Source organism: Aulostomus chinensis, chromosome 18, assembly GCF_037954235.1.
Source record: "Aulostomus chinensis isolate RoL2024-O1b breed Wild chromosome 18, RoL_Achi_v1.0, whole genome shotgun sequence".
Taxonomy (NCBI): domain Eukaryota; kingdom Metazoa; phylum Chordata; class Actinopteri; order Syngnathiformes; family Aulostomidae; genus Aulostomus; species Aulostomus chinensis.
The window spans coordinates 24,333,762-24,354,083 of NC_141337.1; the positions used below are offsets into that span (position 1 = coordinate 24,333,762).

The following is a 20,322-nucleotide window of genomic DNA, read 5'->3' on the forward strand; positions in this document are numbered from 1 at the left end:
GACTAATAGGGATCCCCCACATATAAACGACATTGTTGAAAATCCGTGGGTAAATTGCTGCAGTTTAAACGGAGATTTGACCCTCTGGCTGTGATCGCTTTCACCAGGTTTCATCCTCATGCAGGATTCATGACACCAGATTCTTTTAAGGCTCAGTCCATCTGGTGTCACATGATCCACAAATCTCACCAGTAGTGGTTCAGCTGTTGATAGCTACTGCTAGCTGTCACAGATTGTAAGAGGCTGAAAGCAGGACGCAAATGCAGACTGTGTGGTGTTCAACTAAAAGGTATTTAATAATCAAAAGACAAAGTAACAACACAGGAACCGTAAAGTACCAACAGAAGGGAAAAACCAAAGTAGCAAATCAAGGGGGTCAACGGGCCTATGTCCTGGACAGGTAAAAAGTACAAACAAAACCAAGATCATGTCAGACTAAATTAAAAACTTACATGGGAACATGGAGGAGCTGGGAACACAAGGGAGGAACCATGGAGCATGAAGCAAAGACATCAACAGACACTAACAATAATCCAACAAGAGACAAAGGGAAACACAGAGGTTAAATATGCTGGGGGAAACGGGACACGGGTGGTGCAATGAATACAGGTGAGACACATGAGGTAATCGCGTAGGGAGCACAGGAAGACAGGACAGTAACTACAAAATAAAACAGGAACAAGAGACATGGATCATGACACTAGCATGTGTTGTGTAATCTTCATTCACCTAACATATCAGCTGCTAGCTTTGCTATGTTACCTTTGTTGGCTTGACAATTAGCTTTGCAAATTGTCTTCCTGGGTTTCCCAAATAACATGTTTTGTGAGAAACGATGAAAGCTATGCTTTAAGGTATAATAATGCACCATTTATTCATGTAAAAGCTGAACTATAATATGACTGACTCACACCAAATTACACAATGCTTCAGTATGTGCTTTTATTTTGTCTTTGTTGTCGGAAAAGCAAATTGAAACCTTACTATATTTAGCTTGTAAATATAATACTGAGTGGTGGGTTTATATGCAGTACTTTGTAGAATGAATGTAATTGTTTTTGTCAACTCTTGGTGACACCTTAGGCATCAAAATCCAAAAAAGACAAAGCTATTTCATTGACTGCAAAGTGTGGAATGCACATAGCCTGCAGCACAAAGTAATGAGTTCATTTTTAGAAGTCAAATGAAATATGAATGTAGCATATAAATAAACAATAAAAGCTATCACAGAAACAATGTGCTGCGTAAAATAGAACAGCGGTGTGATCATGCAGAAAGAAAGAAAGAAAAGTCTAACAAAGCTCATTTTTAATCCAATTCTCTGGACTTGACCTCAGTAGAGCTAGTGGACTAACCCTGATGCTCTTTTCTTCAGGATCAGGAGGCTGAGAGCTGGACAAAGGGACGGCCAGAACAGAGAGGAGGATGGCAGTGGAGGAGAAGCCAGGTGTGAAGAGCAGCAGCTCCATTGTCCCTTGCTTCCTGTTTGTGGAGGTAAGACTCTGAGCTAAGCCAATGCAATAACACCTGACCAGGTAAAATAAGACCTGTAGAACAATAGTGAATTGAAATTAATCACATCTGACCACGGCCATTTTTCAGACCTTGCATTTTGCCCAATGCATTCCATCTCTTTTGCACTCCACACAGACTTTTTACCTGGTTGCATCCAAGGCTTGCTCAAATTTGATTGGTTAAATTTACTCTCAGGGAAACCAGAAACTGCCATGCTCAGACATTGTCTCCCTTGCCTACAGATTCTGTATTGTATTTATTATGCAGAATCGTTATGAAGAGATTCGCAGTTCCCTGTCCTGTCAGTGGTTGGAAACCATTCTAGGTCCCAGATTTTCCTCCATCCAGCCACCAAACTTTCCCCTACGTTCTTTACAATCTCAGCTTCTGTAATAAATGTTTCAGGCTGAGCTGGGACAGCACACATGCTCTCTGCCTCTGACATTCCCACTCGGTGTCACACATGCTGCCTTGTTCTCGCACCAGTACCAGCTGAGACGTTGTAAAGTGGCTACAGTGTTTTCAGTGTATTTGTGAACTGCATGATTCATGGAGGTGGTTGTGGATGTCACAGCGCAGACGGAGTGGATTTTAAGTAGCTGCACTGTTGGGCTTTGGACTTGCATTGTACAAATCATGCCAAAGGTCACATTTTGGGGCAGACATACACATGCAGCTTCATCCCTTGTGTAAAATGTTCTCTAACAGATGACTCAGACTAGGCAACGTTAGTCCTGCTGCCTTCACCAAATTGCAACTGAGGTGGAGAAATGCATGTGCTGGTGAGGCAACTGGAGTGTCTGTTATCCTGTTAGACAAATCAAGGAGTTCTGAAGCTCAGTGGCTATGAAGAGACCACCCATCAACAATTGGCTGGAATATATAGAGAGAAGCAGCCAAATAACTGTTGCATCATTGTTTTGCACTGTAGATGCATCTGGTCAAAGCTCACTGCATTTTTCACTTTAATAATTACAATCACTTGCGGTAATTCAGGATTGTAGTATGAATTTTCACGTTATTGCCAAACCAGAAAGGTCAGGTTTTTTGGTGGTGTTTGTGTGTCAGTGGGATTAGGATAAACTATGGGGCCAATTTTCAACCAAGCACAGTCGAGGGGTGCTTTATGGGCCAAGGAAGCCATTACATTTTTAAATAAATAAGAAATGTAAATGAATAAATAAATGTAAGTAAATGAATCATAGCACCACATAGAGGCAACAGGAAGTGATATGTGGGGGTTTTTTTGTTTTGTTTTTTTACATTATGATCTCCGTCTTCTTGTGGGTTGATTAGATCCATCTCAAATTTGGTCAGACACATCTTATAAACTTGGTAATGGACTGTGCTGATGTCTGAGGTTTCCTTTAAAAAAACAACACAAATAAAAAAAAAACAGAAAGAGGATAGGAGAAAGGAGACTGGACTCCACAAGGTCAGATCTTTTCCAAACTTCACATTTTTGATGAGAGTCCCAGCCTGAAGACATCTGCAAGCTGAAGTTAAGTCAAAGCACCATCTAGTGGTTAGAAGAACTAACCCTGATGCAATGAACATCATGTGATTTCACCTACATCAAACTTACACTTTGTTCTTTTTTACGTTATGTACAGCAACATCACAGAAAGAGTGTGTTTTATTGCTCCAACTCTGCAGGAAGGGATATTATAGACATGAAAAATCCAAAATATCAGGATTAACACTATCTCGCTGTATGGAACACTCACTCTGCGGCAACGCAGGGGTGTGAAGCCTCAGCCTGCACAAACATTTTATGGCTGTGGCCATAAAATGCATTATGACCATTGTGGGTGGTTAAAGCTGCTCTTTAGTCTTTACTGTTCACCTCCTATACTGTATCTGTGTGTCCACTCAGCCCCAACGGAGGGACCAGCATACAATAGCTTCAGTGATCTGCCCCACCCATGAGAAGCTGTGTGGTAAACACTGGTCCCCTTGGTTATAATACACTGTGAAAGCTCTCCATTAGGCCTCTCTGCCATATGCCTCCCACACATCAGCTCTCAGCCCTCAGGTCTTAGTCAATTCCCTCTCTAACTCTACATGGGATTGTGTGTGTGTGTGTGTGTGTGTGTGTGTGTGTGTGTGTGTGTGTGTGTGTGTGTGTGTGTGTGTGTGTGTGTGTGTGTGTGGCTGAGAGAGAGAGAGCATTAGGGAGTATTTCTGTCTATTTGTACTTGGATGGAGAAGTCTTGCAAGAAATCAGGATAGAGAAAAGAGGCCAGCAGCTGTTACCTGTGATGGAGGGCAGGGAACAGGGTTTTCTTCTGCCTGTGCAAGGATGTTATGTAGATACAGCTGTAGAAAAAGAAAGTTCAGGTTAATTTCGTCAATGCAATTGTTTTACCAATCTTTCAATCTATTGATAGTCTTGTGAGGCTTTCTTTTATCTATGGTTTCAAAGCCTTAAAGTAAGAGCCAGTCAGAAGCCTGAACAGTATTGATTACCAGACATCTCAGATTACCAAATTGGAAGTGACCTGAACTATTTTTGTAACCGACAAATTCTGCAGAAAGCTTGTATTTTTGCCTGTAACAGTCAGGTTCTTGCTGGTGTTCTTGTTGTCATCAGAACTGGTAATCCTTTAAGATGGGCATGCATTGTGCATTTGGAGGAAAGTTTTTACTTAATTACTCGTCATATTATTAATGTAGTTTGCAATGTAATACTTAAGCTCACAATTTGTCCCCTTGGACCCGGTACATTGCACAGCAAGTGGTGACCAGTGACGTCCAAATTTGGTCTGACTTCATGTCAGAAACAGGAGCAATATTATGTGAAATCAGTGCAATATTATAATATATTGTGAATTTTTCCACCTGCCATCGAAATGCAATGCAATATGATTTGACCTGATTACAGACACAGAAGAGACAGGTACCCTTTGTGTCCATGTCAATATTTGAGATGTCATGGTTAAACTTTGGTTTTGAAGTTGTAAAGTTCTGTGAGCAGTCATCATACAAGGAACTACCTGGTGTTACTGTACTCATGGTCCCAAGTTGTCCACACTAACATAGTCTTGGTCATGGAACCTGGGCTCCCTATTTGAAGGTGAGGTGAATGGTGCAGTGTAAAGCAATTTGCTGGCAGTGTAATCAAATTTGCTATAAACAGATGAGGTGCAGTTTGATGTGACTCCTGAGACCTTGTTCTTTACTTAGATATAACTAGACTCCTGCTGGAAATCAGAGCACTGAGTCACCGAATAAACATGGCTCTGATCTCATTACTGATGATGCAGCAGACAGCAGCATCAGATTTTTCCCTCTCCAATGTTGTTTTGTAAGAGTCTAATTACCGTTCAGGCATCCAAAGATTTTTTTCCGCAACAATTGTTTTCCAGTGATTTTGTATAATATGATATTAGTCAGATGCCTTCATGTTACTTTTCTAGTTCACGGTTCCAGTTCCAGTTCCAGTAATTGTAATCCTGCACGTCGAGACCTGAACTTTCTTTTGCTCATTCAAGCTGAACTTATGAGATGGAATCATGTAGTCCTTCAGAGAATCACTGGATAAGTTAAGATAAGGTAATCCTTTATTAGGCCCATAATGAGGCGATGCCTAGTGTTACAGCAGCAAAGGGACCGCTTAAAAGAAATATTAGAACAAAGATAATATATAAAAAAGCATGGAATATAAAGGTAATGAAATGTCCAAAAAGTGGGTACAATTTTGTCGTGAGGAAATATGAAAATTGAAACAGTATAGACACAAGCAATAAGAATAATAAAATAGTAAACTGCTTTCAATCAAAATTTGTAATGTTTCACAATGCAAAAAGCAACTCAGCAACTGAGTCCATCTTTTTACTCGTTGTAAGAGCACAATTATGACATTGTGTTCATACTCAAGTTTCATGCACTGACTAACTTAGTTTTGGAAGAAACAAATTGCTCACTAAACCTGAGAAGTATAGTGAGGATTTGTTCATTCTAAACTGGTCTTATCTTATTATAGATGTTTAGTTAGAATGCACTCTGTTCCCCATTAGAACAACCCAGACAGGTCACTGTTATGACAGGTTCTACACACACAAACCCTGACTGGTGCATGTTTTTGAGCCAGTGCTGCAGAAAGATTTTCTGGACATTGGTTCTGTCTACCGGGCTGCACGGTGGTGCAGTGGTCAGCACTGTGGCCTCACAGCAAGAGTCCCGGCTCGGGCGCGGGAACAGGATCTTTCTGTGTGGAGTCTCTGTGTTCTCCCCATGCCTGTGTGGGTTCTCTCTGGTACTCCAGCTTCCTCCCACAGTCCAAAGACATGCATTTGGGGACGAGGCTGATTGATACCCTAAATTGACCGTAGGTGTGAATGTGAGAGCCAATGGTTCGTCTCTCTGTGTTGGCCCTGTGATGGACTGGTGACCTGTCCAGGGTGAACCCCGCCTCTCGCCCGTAGACGCTGGGATAGGCTCCAGCCCTACCGCGACCCTTAACAGGAATAAGCGGAAGACGACGATGGATGGATGGTTCTGTCTACCAAACTGACCCACTGAACCACTGCATCATCAATGGAAGGCATTGCACTCTATCCCTGCCTTCATCTTAATCAGGGTTGTGTGTGGCAATAAATAGTTGAATAAACAATATATATTAATCATGATAAACATAATATATGAGGTAGGATCAACTGAAACCCAATCAAAATCAAGGTTCATTCATCTATTTGGGTCACATGCCAGTGATGGAATAATAGTGGGCAGGTCTGGACTGATAGAGTCACGTGGTCACATGTGTTCCTTGCTCATGTGCATCACCATGCTGTAAGGTGGTGAGGAGGGAGAGAGGGGAGGCTGGGTGGGTGAGGTCTCATGATGATTGGCAAGGAAAAAGAACAACAAGTAATTTCAAACCTTATTTAGGGGTTGGAACAAATTAACTGTTAATGAGGAGAGGAGAGGATTCAGGTTTAATATCTTGGACTTTCTCCATATAAATAAACACGGATTCATAATTGAGTCAGCATTGAAACATCCACACCATAGTTTAGAGCAAACATCAAATCACCTTTATTCACAAGAAAACACACCCACACAACCACCCACCCACCCACCCACACACACACACAAACACACACACACACATACACACATTCACAGGCAGCAGAATTTATATTGATGGCAGGTTCTACGATAGTCGCCATAAACATCCAAAAATTTAAAAAAGTGTAACAGGACCCAAATTGTTATTAACTGTCATTTAAATGTTCCAGTTTGTTTTACCAAAATAGTCCGGGATTAGGAAAATGGAAGTGGATGACATCTCACATTTAATTCCAGGGTCCATGTGACCCATTGACTTTTATTTGAACCCAGTCTCTATGGCAACATCAACCCATTGTTATTCCAGTGTTGATATTGGCTGCACACAGTGTCTTCAATGTCTCTGTGACAATCCTCTTTACTTCTTAAGGGTTGTAGCAACATGGGCGATCCAGAGAATGTTAATTTATTGTTATGAGTTGGGTGTTTGTTAGCTATGCTTGTGTTTATGTGTCATGTTTTTTGTTGTTTTCCTCCTGTTTCCTCCTAGGTGTGGCCTAGCGGTGCAGCAGGCCCACTGCGCACCTGAGGCTCATCTCCCTCATTATTCTCCCTGCTCCTAAGCAGCGTGGCAGCGTTAGTTGTTTCCTTGTGTTTGTTTCATTGTATTTATCTAGTTTCTGAGTTTGTAGCGTTGTTTTGGTTCTTGCATCGTTCCCATAGTGGTTCGGTCTTTAGTTTTTCCATAGAGTTAGTGTGTTTTTCCTACCTGCTCGCCACGGCGTAGTTGATTGTTTAGTTTAGGGATGATTTTGTGTTTGTTTAGTACTAGGAATTGTTTGTTTATTATTGTAGTTTGTTTTTGGTTGTTTGTTGTTTGTCTTTTGTCTGTTCCCGGCTCCTTTTCTCTGTGCCTTGTGTTCACCTTATTGGGTCCAACTAAAACCCTCGGACTAGTTGTCCTGACATTTATGTTGCTGTCAACTTTACATTGGTACACCAATCTTCTTCTTTCTGCTAGCAACATCTCTCGTGTTTACGTGAGCGCCTTCCAGGTGTTTTCAGTTGACTTTCTTCAAGTTGCTTGTGCCATTTTTCTATATTCCCTTAGCTTCACACATAATTATACAGGACTATTTAGTTACTGTCCTTTTCTGTTTTGAACTGAAGGTCCAACTTTACTGTGGTGCTGCCATCAGTGCAGCAACAGCAAATACCCAGGATACTTTTCTCAGATGACAGAGAGGTTCATGTGACATGACGTAGTTTTGATTGGTAAATTACTAACTGACTGTACAATCCATCCATCCATCCATTTTCTACTGCTAATCCTGTTAAGGGTCGTGGGGGGACTGGATCCTAACCCAGCTGCCTTCAGGGAAGAAGCAGGGTACACCGTGGATGGGTTGCAAGTCCATGGCAGGGCCAACACATATAGACAGACAACCATTCACTCTTACAGTCACGCCTACGGTCAGTTTAGAGTCTGGATTAACCTCGTCCCCTCCTTTCATGTCTTTGGACTGTGGAGGAAGCTGGAGTACCAGAGAGAACCCTCTTAAGAATAGGGAGAACATGCAAACTTCACGCAGAAGGCCTCAAACCCAGAACCTTCTTGCTGTGAGGTGACAGTGGTATCCACTGCAGGACCGTGCAGCCCAACAGACTGTACAATGTTACTGAAATTCTTTGACTTATGTGTTTCATTACCACGTTAATGTAATACAGTGACGGCCAAATTTATAATGTGGTTCTCCCAACACTGAATACCACTTGTCCAGTGTAGTCTTGTAATTTACACCTCAGTTACACCTGAATCTGATTGTGAAAACCTATCTAAGGATATAACTATTGTTCTGTTATTCTGTAGGAAACATGGACATTTATGACATTTATTAGAGTTTTTCTGGAGTAAAAACACACATACACAGAGGATATATTCAGATAAATGAGATAAACTGATTTACATTCAGACTGCAATGAAAAAAAGGTATGGTAGTGCATAGGGCATGTCTGTGTGTGTGTGTGTGTGTGTGTGTGTGTGTGTGTGTGTGCACGCGCATGAGTAAAGAGTCATGACAGCGATCTATACCAAACCAGAGACCTGCTCTTTTATGTAGCCCCACACCTCATCAGTAGTTACCATGGAAACCAATCAGCCAGACTCATTCTCCATCGCTGCTCTCTTTCTTCTGACTCGTTTCATCCTCTCTGCCCTAATCACAAGTCACAACCTTTTCTATCAGCGCTACCCACTCAGCCATCTTGTTCTGCTTGTCTCCTCCATTTTACTTTTGTCATTTTCCATTCTAACCCCGCCAATGCTCATCTTTCATTGGATCCTTGAAGATTTGGGTTGAATAGGAAGATCTCTCAGCTGCAAAAATATCCACATTGCCTTTACTTAATTCTGAGTAATGATTTTTTCCTGTCTGCAGATCTTTGTCATCATCTCCCCTTCTAATCTAATCCAGTTCTGTGAATGTTGTTTATTGAACCAGTTCACTGGAAACAAATATGCATGAGTAAGATTTGCTCGACCCCACTCTGTATGTAGACTTAGGATTTTTTTTCTTTCTTTACCCACCATCTGAGTAGGTGCAGGACAATCCAGACTTACTAAAAAAAAGTAATTTCTATTTAAAGCTCCCCTGTGTGCTTTAGTAGAAAATGCAGCTTATAATTGTAAAAAGCCTGCAGTTAGGTTTCCATCCAAAAGTATCAGTTACACTGTTACACAAATATCATTGGGCACCTCACCCCTCCCTCTCTGCTCATGTAAAGCAGCAAATACACAGGACAGTTTTTCAGACAAGATTTTAAAGAGAATTTATTCACGTGAGTTTGTACCACTCTACATCGGCTTGGGCCAGTCAGTGGGTCAAGTTCAAAAATCCATCAGGAAGTGTATACTCATGACCGTATCAGCTGGGAATGCATACAATCAATCGCCATTGAAAACGATGGAGGTGTTTCTGGCTATCCAACCCTTCTCAAAAATACTTCTTCCATTCCTCCCTCTCCTCTGATTATTGAAACTGTAACATATATAGTTTCAACAGGATGATTTCACATCATGTTTTTGTCTTTTAAACTTATGTATTTTTATATATTATTAATCTTATATTGTTTATATCTTCTGATCCATTGTATTGAACTTTGATGAAATAGAAGTGACAAAAAAAAAGGAAGCAGAGGAAGATTATATGCCATTAGCCTGGGTTGTTATAATTATTACTGCCGTCTTGCACCGAGCATGACCCTACATACCTAGCCTTGGCTCTAGAATGTGACGTGACTACAAAACAATTGATCAAGACAGAGTCCATGGAATCCATTCACCCTTCATCTCTCCCTCCAATACTTTGCTCAATTGTTTTTTTTCTCTATTTCTTAATTTTTTATGTAGTTGGTGGAGCATATAAAAATAGCTGCTAGCTCTCTGGCCTCTGTGTTTGTTCACTCTGCAAACCTATATAATAATAAGTACATGATCTATGAAATAATCCAGAACACAGCTAGGAAATGTAACTAAGTAACCTGTCATTATCACCCAAGTATCAACACTTTTGCTAGCTGCTGTATGCAGCTAATTTTTGAACTGCGCTTGCCCTCAGCTGCATTTCTTGAACACATACTTGTTGTTTATCTAAACACACAGCTGACTACATCACTTCAACCTGCAGCTGATATCAAATACTGAAGTTAGCAAACAAATCACTAAAATTGGGATGGTCTGAATTAAAATTTTGGGTTAGTTTACCGTTTCCCAGCACTAACAGCACATTCTCTGTACCAAGCGGTTTATAGACATACCAGCAAGTGAGGTGTAGTGAAGCATTTAGCAGCTTAAGGCCAATATATGTCCCCCTGGAGATGGTAAGGACCAAAATAGAGCAAAAACAAAAAATGGAATATTGGACTTGTGTCCATCAAGCAAACAGAAACTCAAGTCAAAATGAATGCTAATAAATGCAAGTGTTTGCTGGCAGTGACTATGTTGACATACATGGCCCAATCAAGACAACTTTGCAGAAGACACTACCATGTGAACTGTATTATGAAATGAGCTTAACCTGAAAAAGGTCAAAAAGGGATTAAGCAATCAACAATTAAGATGTGGAGTTTTCAGATCTTAGTCATATTATTGAAGTGCATTGTGGATGTGTATGAACTGCAATATAACTAAGTCTTACTATATTTTTCACAAGGATTTGAGTCACATACACCAAATCTCTTCATGGCACCTACTCCAGCTTTCAGTACAACGTTTTGCAAAATGAGCAAGCAAACACTCCAAATAATCCACAGAAGAGACATGAAAGAAACATTTTCAGGTCACATTCCACAGGGAACCTCCAGGAGAGGATGCAGTATTGTCAAGAATAAGGTCAATACTTGGATAATTGCAGTTCTTTAAACATAGTCAATGATGTGTAAGGTTTGCTCCCACTTCCCCTACAAGATGAAAAGATGTGTAAATACAGTGATAAGTTCATTGCCTATATAACAGTCCTTGCTGATCCTTCAAAGTCTTCGAAGATTCACCCCACACATGCAATAAGGCATAAACAAATACAGTATGTCTAACATTGTTTTTCATTCCTTCATTCCAAATCCATCCATCTTTCCATTTACAAAAGGGGGGCTGGAGCCTATCCCAGCTGCCTTAAGGCGAGATGCGGGGTTCACAACACACTGAGAATGGACAAACATTGGCTCTCCCAGCCACGCCTAGAGTAAACTTAGAGTCTGGATTAACCTCGTCCCCTCTTGATGTCTTTGGACTGTGGGAGGAAGCCAGAGTACCCAGAGAGAACCTGTGCAGGCACAGGAAGAACGTGCAGGCTCCACACAGAAGGATCCTGTGCCCGAGCTGGGACAAATCGCCTTCATTACAAATGTACATTATTAATAAGTTGACTGGTTGGCAGAGGATGTTTCCTATTTCTCTATGAAGTTCATTCTCACTTTTTTATTGTACTTATTATCTTTGTTAATAGATTCTATGATTATTAGTCATATTTCTATTATTATAGCAGCAATTACTGTTATTGTTTGTTTTTAAGTTTATCCCAGTCTCTTTTGTCGTCTCTCTTTGTCTCTCTCTTTTTCTTTCTCACTTTCTTTCAACATGACAAGAGTCAACTGACTCAACTTGACTTGTTTGTGCACTGGAGGCTTGAAATGTCCACTCTGTGGACCTACAAGCATGAACTGTGATGTCACAAATAATGCTTGTATAAGCCCGCCTCTTTGCATATGTATCATTCCACACAGTGAATCCCAAATATTCAACAGAGAGAATAAAATAATTTAGGGATTTATTTGATTCTTGCAACCAAAGGGTCGCTGGTTCGATCCCTGACCCCAGTGACCATGTGGAAGTGTCCTTGAGCAAGATACTGGACCCATAATTGCTCCTGATGAGTAGGTTGGCGCCTTGCATGGCAGCCTTCACCATCAGTGTGTGAATGGGTGAATGAGATGACACTGTAAAGCACTTTGAGTACCGCTAAGGCAGAAAAGCGCTCTATAAAATTGAGTCCATTTACCAAGGAAAGTTGCCAACAAGAAAATTAGGGTTTGAAAAAAAAAGTAAATGAATGAAATCCATCACTCTCCTCCCCCAATAAATTAATTTCAATAAAAAAATATCTATCCGAATAGTATTCCAACAGTTTTATTTAAATTTCATTCAGCATTTCACCACAGTTTGTCATTGAGTTCTGCTGTCTCCCTTGTTAGTTACCATGTAAAGTGTGGGTGTGATCATTTCTGATTTGTTGATGTCTAAATTAAGTCCTATCTCAGAGATATCCTGATCATTTATCATATTCCCTGAGGTATTTATCTTTATATTGATACATTTATCTTTGTAAGTATTGTTTGTGACTTTTAGAGTCTTCATGGCAGCAGACTGTGGAAAAATAAAGGTCTGGAGTTGCTTTTGCGCCCTTGCTCCAGTTGAGCCTGGACTTACACAGGGTTAAGGCTCTGAGTACAATTTCCCCTGAGTGTTTTCAGCCATCAGACATTATTCAGGAGAGAACAGCCCTGACATGGGGAAACCACTAGAGGGCACTGCTGTCACATAACAGAGGGTCTTAAAAGATTCAATGTACAATAAGTTCTGTTTGGATCCTTTGAATGTTTCTGAACCGGATCTATAAAGAGGAGGTTTGATCATTACATTTGCTTATTTTTTTCCACTTCATTTAATTTGGCTCAAAAATCTCTCTCTCTTTCTCTCTCTCTCTCTCGCTCACAAACACGCGTACACACACACACACACACACACACACACACACACACACACACACAGACACACACACACACACACAGTGTCAGTCTCACTGGACTCATTAATACCTGAACAACATGCAGAGATAGACAGGGAACACATGCACATGTTTGTGACTGCCTTGTTCATCTCTATAAATAGGCCTCTGTGTGTAATGGTGGGTGGCGCTCTGGCAGCTTCACACCTGTCAAAGGAAATCTTCGAAATCAAGACAACAAAGACCCCTCCCCTTATATTCAAAAACTTACACAGGCCATTTCCACAACAAGAACATAAACAGATGGGATAGGGGCACACTAGTCACTGTGCTGCTGTGGAAAATAGTTCCATACAGGTGTTATGGTAAATGTCAGCTGACTGTTGAGAATTGCAGCACCTCAGGAATTGACAGCTTCGTTGTAGTGATTTGAAGGCAGCTAACAGCCAATACAATCTCCTTAGGTTCATCTGTGATTGCACAAGTGTCAGCCACTGCATGAAAAGTGGGCTTTTCGTGCCCATAAACACCTGTGGATCCCACAAATTTCCGGCAGTTTACAGCAATTTGCAGCCTGCAAATGTTGCGTTCAGCTGTGCCACAAATTGTCCGAAACTAACCACGGGGGGTTTGATTACCATATGAATAGTGCTGAAACTGTGGCTGGCCAAAGAATGACGTCAAGACTGGCTTGAAAATCCTCACTCACTATCGGATGAAACCATTCATTTTAAACAAGCACACTGATTGGTTGAGAGATCTGTCCCTATTGGCGAACCTGGGGTCATTACAAATGTAAACCCCTCCCTTGCAATAATAAAATACTAATAATATATTCATAATAATATATATGTATTCATTCATATTCTTGTGATTATGCTATTATGTTGTATGTGTATAGAATTGTTATCCTGAGGACTGCACTATTATTACTTCGAAGGAATTTATTGAGGAAAGGCACAATGAACAAGAACATGTTTATGCAAAGAAAGAGGTTTACTGGCACCAACACACACAACTATAGGTCAATAAACACACAACTATGTACAACTATTTACAAACACACAACTATGTACACAGAGAGACCCACACAACCTCCTGCATGAGAAGCCTACAATTCTACAGCACCGTAAATTGTTTGCTTGCAGCCTTGAATGTGTCCGCTGTGTCTGCATTCAGTCGTCTGCGGTGCGTTGCTTTGTATTTTGGGTTCGCTTCCAACCTGGATTTCAGTTTAGAACAGAGGTAGGATAGCTCCTTGCTCCGAGAGGATTGAGGTCACACAATCCATCCAGGCAAACCGCCAACAATGCCGTCTTCCTCATCCGACTTTAAGTCAACGGTCACGCACTTCCAAAGCTCCACCTCATCGTCTGCTAGCACACATCACTTCGTTTCCAGCAGCTGGAAAATAAATCAGTGAAGATAATCAGTATTTCACAATGCACTGCGTATAGACACAACACATATTAATGCATCTGAATGATAGTCACATTGACCAACAGCAAACCGAATCTAATAAGTCTTACCCTCTTTCTTCTCAAACAACTCTAAACTGAATTCCTCAAAGCTCCCACAGGTCAGTCTGTGAAAATAAAATGTGCAGTTAAGATTGGCATCTATTACCCTTTTCATTGCACAGCAGACTGAAGGCATAAATCTTACCCTCCAGTTCGTAGCACCTACAATTTGTCTCCGAGTTGTGTAGGAGGCATACTACTTCTTGTAAATTACAAGATCAAGAAAAAAAAAAAACAATTTAGTAAAGTACCTTACACTGGTTCTGCTCACTTTTTCTTTTAGAAGGCCACTAGGCTAACTTTAGCTTACTAAAAGTGTATGTGATGACTACTTCAGCTGAACTAGCCACTGAACATTTCTTAGTTTAGCTAGTCACCAAACGTATTCTTACCACAATTTTGGGATTGTGCACCCGTCTTCTCTTGGGAGAGAGAACTTCTCCAACACAGACTTTTGACTCCAAAGCAGCCAACGAATGCTCCATAGATTGTAACCTGGAGTTTAACACAGCGAGCTGGTCATTCACAGTGGTAACAAACAGAGTAAACTCTCTGATAAGCTGACAAGAAAGCTCACTGATAGCATACTGCAGTTTTGTTCCGTCAGCCTGTGGAGGTTGATGGCATCCATGCAGAGGCGCTGAACGTGAGTCGCCGTCCAGCCCTTGTGAAACATAAAACAAAGCAGCAAAACCACGAAAAAATGCAGAGATAAAAACACTTCTATGTGTTCATCTTTTGAGTACTTCTGTATGAGTTGCGCCAATGACCTCGCACGTGTTTGGATGAAGGCTAGGAGGCTCATTGGCCTCCTCCAATCATGAGCTTGTATAGCGAGATTAGCATTTTAATATATTTCTATATCAAAATGGTGTTTATTTCACCAGTTGAACAATAGACGTCACGAGACCAAAGAAAAGACTTCGGCGCTTCTGTGTCCATTAAGACAGTGAACAGAAAGCTTTATTTTACAAATGGCGTTTGGGAGAAAAAATAATTTGACTTACTTTCATTAAATACATCACTTCAAGCTAACATTTAAGACTCTATAATTGGACTATCCTGAGCCTGATTGATCTATACCAGAGATTACCTTTAAAAAAAAAAGTCACCTCTTTCAATTTGCTGTTGTTTCATTCACAAAGTCCTATAAAAAGTCCTGTCACTGACTGTAATGGTTTTCACACATCTAATTAGCTATTCCCTAAACAGAGGTGAGAATCCTCAGGACTCTGATGAATAGCATAATACCATACATGACTACTGTACTGTACTGTAAATAAGTGAGGTAGTGCAAGAAAGTCAGGAGACCAGCATTAAATAAGGACAATATAACATTCAAAAATATAACACATATATAACAAAAAAAAACATATATAACAAGAAGTATTAAAAAAAAAAAAGTCACCTCTGGTCAGTGGGGAGTAAAACTCCCCCTGCTACTCTGATTTGCATTTGTGTTGCTCACAGCATTTTCATTTCCATGCCTCCTCCAGAATTAGGGGTAGGGGAGTCATGGGCCATGCAAGGCCCACGTCAATTTCCGACAATTCCCGGCAGTCTTCTGTGTTACCCACAAATGGCAAAACCTGAACTTCCACCACAATTCACAGTGCCACATACTGACAAAAATCCCACTTTTCATGCAGAGTACTTAAAGAGTACTCTTTAAAGAATCAAAGAGTTTGGGACCAACAATGTAAATTTCACCTGTGTTTGTATGCTCAAGACACCAAATAGTGAGTTATTTAAAGGAAGAAATGCATATTTTTAATGAATCATTACTTTAAACACCCACCTGTTTGAAATGTTTGTGACAAGAAGTGGCGCAAAACAGAAAAGTTGGATCCATGACATCACCTTTGACTTTCTGAGGGCAGGTGTGTAATTATTAATGCTGCAAGCTTAGTTTTATTTTTATTCACTTCCATGAGTCCATATGAAAAAACAATAATGACAACATGTTTTCAATTATATTGTTAACAGAGAAACTGAAGCTTGTTTGGTTTTTTTTTTCTTACCCTGGATGGACATGCTGATGTTTAATTGAGAAGTACAGGAACTGCTGTAAGCTCGGCATGGACAGTGTATTTCTAGAAAGGAATTTGGAGGATTACTAAAAAGTCTTAGATAGAATGTCCTGTTATAACTTTGAGTAGGATTCTTATTTTCTATCTGTTAATAAGGTTTCCAGCTTTAACATGAGACAGGGCAGCACGGTGGTGCAGTGATTCGCACTGTCGCCTTACAGCAAGAAGGTTCTGGGTTTGAGCCCCAGCTTGATCATGGGGTCTTTTTGTGTGAGTCTCCATGTTCTCCCTGTTCCTGCTGGGTTCTCTCCAGCTACTTTGGCTTCCTCCCACAGTCCAAAGACATCAAGAGGGGACGAGGCTGATTGATACTCTAAATTGACCGTAGGTGTGGCTGTGAGAGCCAGTGGTCATCTGTCTATATGTGTTGGCCCTGCGATGGACCGACCATGCAGGATGAACCTCGCCTCTTGCCCAGAGGTAGCTGGGATAGGCTCCAGCCCCCCCACAACCCTCAACAGGATAAGTGGTACAAAATGGATGGATGGATTACAAGCTCAACAGCTATGCACCCATGTTTAAAACAGCTTCAGTTCAGTTAATCCATATCCAGGGTGCACCCACCCCCGTGTACCCTGCCTCTTGCCTGATGGTAGCTAGAATAGGCTCCAGCCACCCCCCCGCTCCCATAGAAAATGGATGGATAGATGGATGGAGAACATAAGACAGTATTTTACATGGAAAACATGTTAGCTTTGATGGTCAAATCTCGCCAGTTTTCTTGGTCTTAAGCTGTAATGCAGTTTAAGATGTCACATTATACCATCTAGATCAGAATGAAGTTGTCACTCCTATGGAAAGCATCTGCACTGAATATCAACGTTTTTTGGCCCATGGCGTTATCACTGTCTTGTGTCTTTTAATGAATCTTTGTCAGAGAGACGTTTTCATCTTTGTTTGTTCTTCATTATGTTCAATGGAAAATGAGAGACTGTGGAAGAATCTTCATACAGTGACTCTTACTGTGATCTCAGTGTGTCATCATATTTGTAGTCTGTCTGACATCATAAGTATATTTCAAGTATATCATCATGACTGCGATCGAACTGTCATGATGCCTAATCTCAGTAAGTAAAAATGATTGTTAACAAACTGTCTCTTGTCAAAAAGTCTCAGTATGACCATAATGACTTTAATACCAGTCTGTAATCATGACTGGCACAATGACATGCTGAGATTACATGGTGTTAATCACCATGACATACTGAAACTAAAGTTTGATTGATGTCATGATGACATACGAAGATTACAGTTAAACTACACCCAAAATAACATACTCAGATTATATTTTGATTGCGGTCGCAATGAAATACTCAGATTATAATTAGATTGTAGTTATGATGATGTATTGAATTTCAAATCATGATGACAGCTTTATTACAGTAATGTAGAAGGAATGAACAGGATACCTTAGAAGTGCTGTACTTGCTTTGTAGTACAGCCCCCTGGTGGACATTTTGGAACAAAAATGCAAAATTGTTTGTTTGAAAAGCCTAAAAACAACAGAGTTTATTCTGCATAGTGATCCTACAGGACACTTCACGTGTTACCATTGTTGACACAGAAAAAAAAAAGTTTAGATAATTTATTATAGATCAAACATGTAAAAGTACTGCCATTTTATGACCACACTGAAGGCAAGCAGACATCTAACCCTCCAGCTGATTTGTGCTTGTGTTATTGCACTGTACTATCTTTTAAGATACCTGACAGAATGAAAACAGAGCTGCATTAGGGGTGTAGAGTGGATTGGGGAATGCTTAAAGGGATGCTCCCTTCATCTTTTTTCCCATTGGACTCTCCCTCCCTTTTGGCCTTTTTCACATAAAAACAGAACAAAAGCTCCCACTCTGTTTCTCTGCTGCTCTCCACATGCCTTTGTTCTCCTTTACTCCTCATAAAAACACACTGCTGAAAAGATGCAGGTCAATACTCTCCAAGCAACCATTCTCCTTTCCTTTTTATTAACTTGCCCGATGTCACCATGTTGCTCCCACCCTCTCCCGCTCCCTGAAGACCTCCTCTTCCTTTACTCTGCTGCTGCGACTCCATCTGCTCCCTGAATGCATCACTGCTTCAACAGATTTCTTATTTCAACATCCATTCCTCCAAATATTTTACTCTTAAGTACCCCATCTAAACTTTTGGTCTCTAAAATGCTTCTTACAAACTCTCTTACTTTTTTAAACAGCAGACAAACTTTTATGAGTCTTTTTTTCCTTCTACTTTCCAAAAGCTATTGTTCATGCTCCCCACTGTCAGACTAGTATAGGTGGCCAAGTCAAAGCTCCAGTCTATGTCACTGTGTGCGTCATCATTTGAAATGTTGAGAGGGCACATGAGAGAAAAAAGATTAATGTTGGCAGAGTGTATTTTTCAGATCTTGTATCTGTTGTAGAGAACATAAGGTGTAAATGTAATTCAAGATCAGATTCATATTTCACTATACACTGAAAAAATATGTATAATCTGCTGAGATTTATAATTGAAAAAGTGTCTTATAATACACATTCAGTTTGTACTCTTTGTACGCATTGACTACTGCAACTCTCTTCTGGCAGGCCTCCCTGCAGGCTCATTCAAGCCTCTGCAGATGATCCAGAATGCAGCAGCACGTCTGGTCTTCAACCAGCCCAAAAGGGCACATGTCACCCCGCTGCTGGTTTCTCTTCACTGGCTTCCAGTGGCAGCCAGGATCAAATTCAAGGCACTTCTCTTGGCTTACAAAACAATCACAAGAACGGCTCCAGCCTACCTGGAATCCCTGATCCAGGTCTACTCTCCTTCTCGCCCACTATGCTCTGCATGCCAAAGACGCCTGGTGCTTCCAGCCCAGCGCTGCTCCAAATCTCTAGCCAGACTCTTCTCTTCTGTTGTTCCCAAATGGTGGAATGAACTACCGAACTCTGTGCATTCTGCTGAGTCCCTCTCTACTTTTAAGAGACGATTGAAGACTCAATTGTTCAGAGAGCACCTAGGCACTTAACCTGACTCTTCTCCTCTTTGGGGTAGAATAAGTCAGAGGGTCCAAGACCCAGCACTTAGTGATTATGTAGCACCAACTGTGTTGTGTGATGTTGTATGTCTGTCAAAAATTTAAAAAAAAAGGGAGGGGGGGGTGACACTTCTTCTGCCACTAGATGGCAGTACCTGTGACCAAATCACAACTGAAGCACTTTTGCACTTCCTATGGACTTTTCCTTAATTAGGTCTAAATTCTTGCTTGTGTTGTACGTCGCTTTGGACAAAAGCGTCTGCTAAATGAAATTGTAGAATTGTAGAATTGTAGTACTCTGTCATAACTAGAAATGCAACAATTGCATTTTTCTTGGCTGATTCTGATTTCCAATGTTTTTGATTGTGTAACATGCCAAAACTAATTCTTGCAGATTCAGATTTTCTGTCTAAGGAAATTTTCTTCAACGAAAACTGGGCATACTCAACAGGCTGATTGAGTTTGAGGTTTCTTGTTCATTGTGGTTCCCCGTGGTTCATTTAAGCCTGGCATGTTATAAAAATTACAAGCTTTATGTCCTCATCACTCCCAGTAAAGAACTTCCATGCTGATCAAGAATTTCCCTCTCATGGCCATACTGCATCCTGGGTGCAACACTGATCACATCGGTCCTCCACACAGCTGCACTTCTCGCTGCCTGCCGACTTTGGTAACTTGCTCACATTCTTTATGTGTTTGTATTGTGGCCTTTTCAGGTCTGTTTTTGCAATCAGGAGCCTGCACATGGTGTTTTATTTTGAAAATTGACTGAATATACTATTCTACATTTAAGTGGGGCATAACTGTTGTTGATGTAAGTCTGTGGATGTATTGGTTTGATAGCAGAAAAGTGTCAAGAGCCAGGAGTCTTTTATGTCTCCTAAAATATATAGAAAACTCAAATACAGAGT

General features: G+C 40.7%; 1 protein-coding gene across 4 annotated transcripts in view; it reads left to right on the forward strand.

Annotated features, from left to right (window-relative positions):
* The window catches only part of plppr2a (phospholipid phosphatase related 2a), a 79,446-nt gene that overhangs the window by 12,385 nt on the left and 46,739 nt on the right, over positions 1-20,322 (forward strand). For all 4 annotated transcript variants that reach the window (XM_086185166.1, XM_086185169.1, XM_086185167.1 and 1 more), the window contains exon 2: positions 1,376-1,494. In XM_086185166.1, coding sequence (XP_086041292.1) covers positions 1,426-1,494 — 69 coding nt within the window. In that variant the 5' untranslated portion in view covers positions 1,376-1,425. The remainder of the gene's footprint in view (positions 1-1,375; positions 1,495-20,322) is intronic.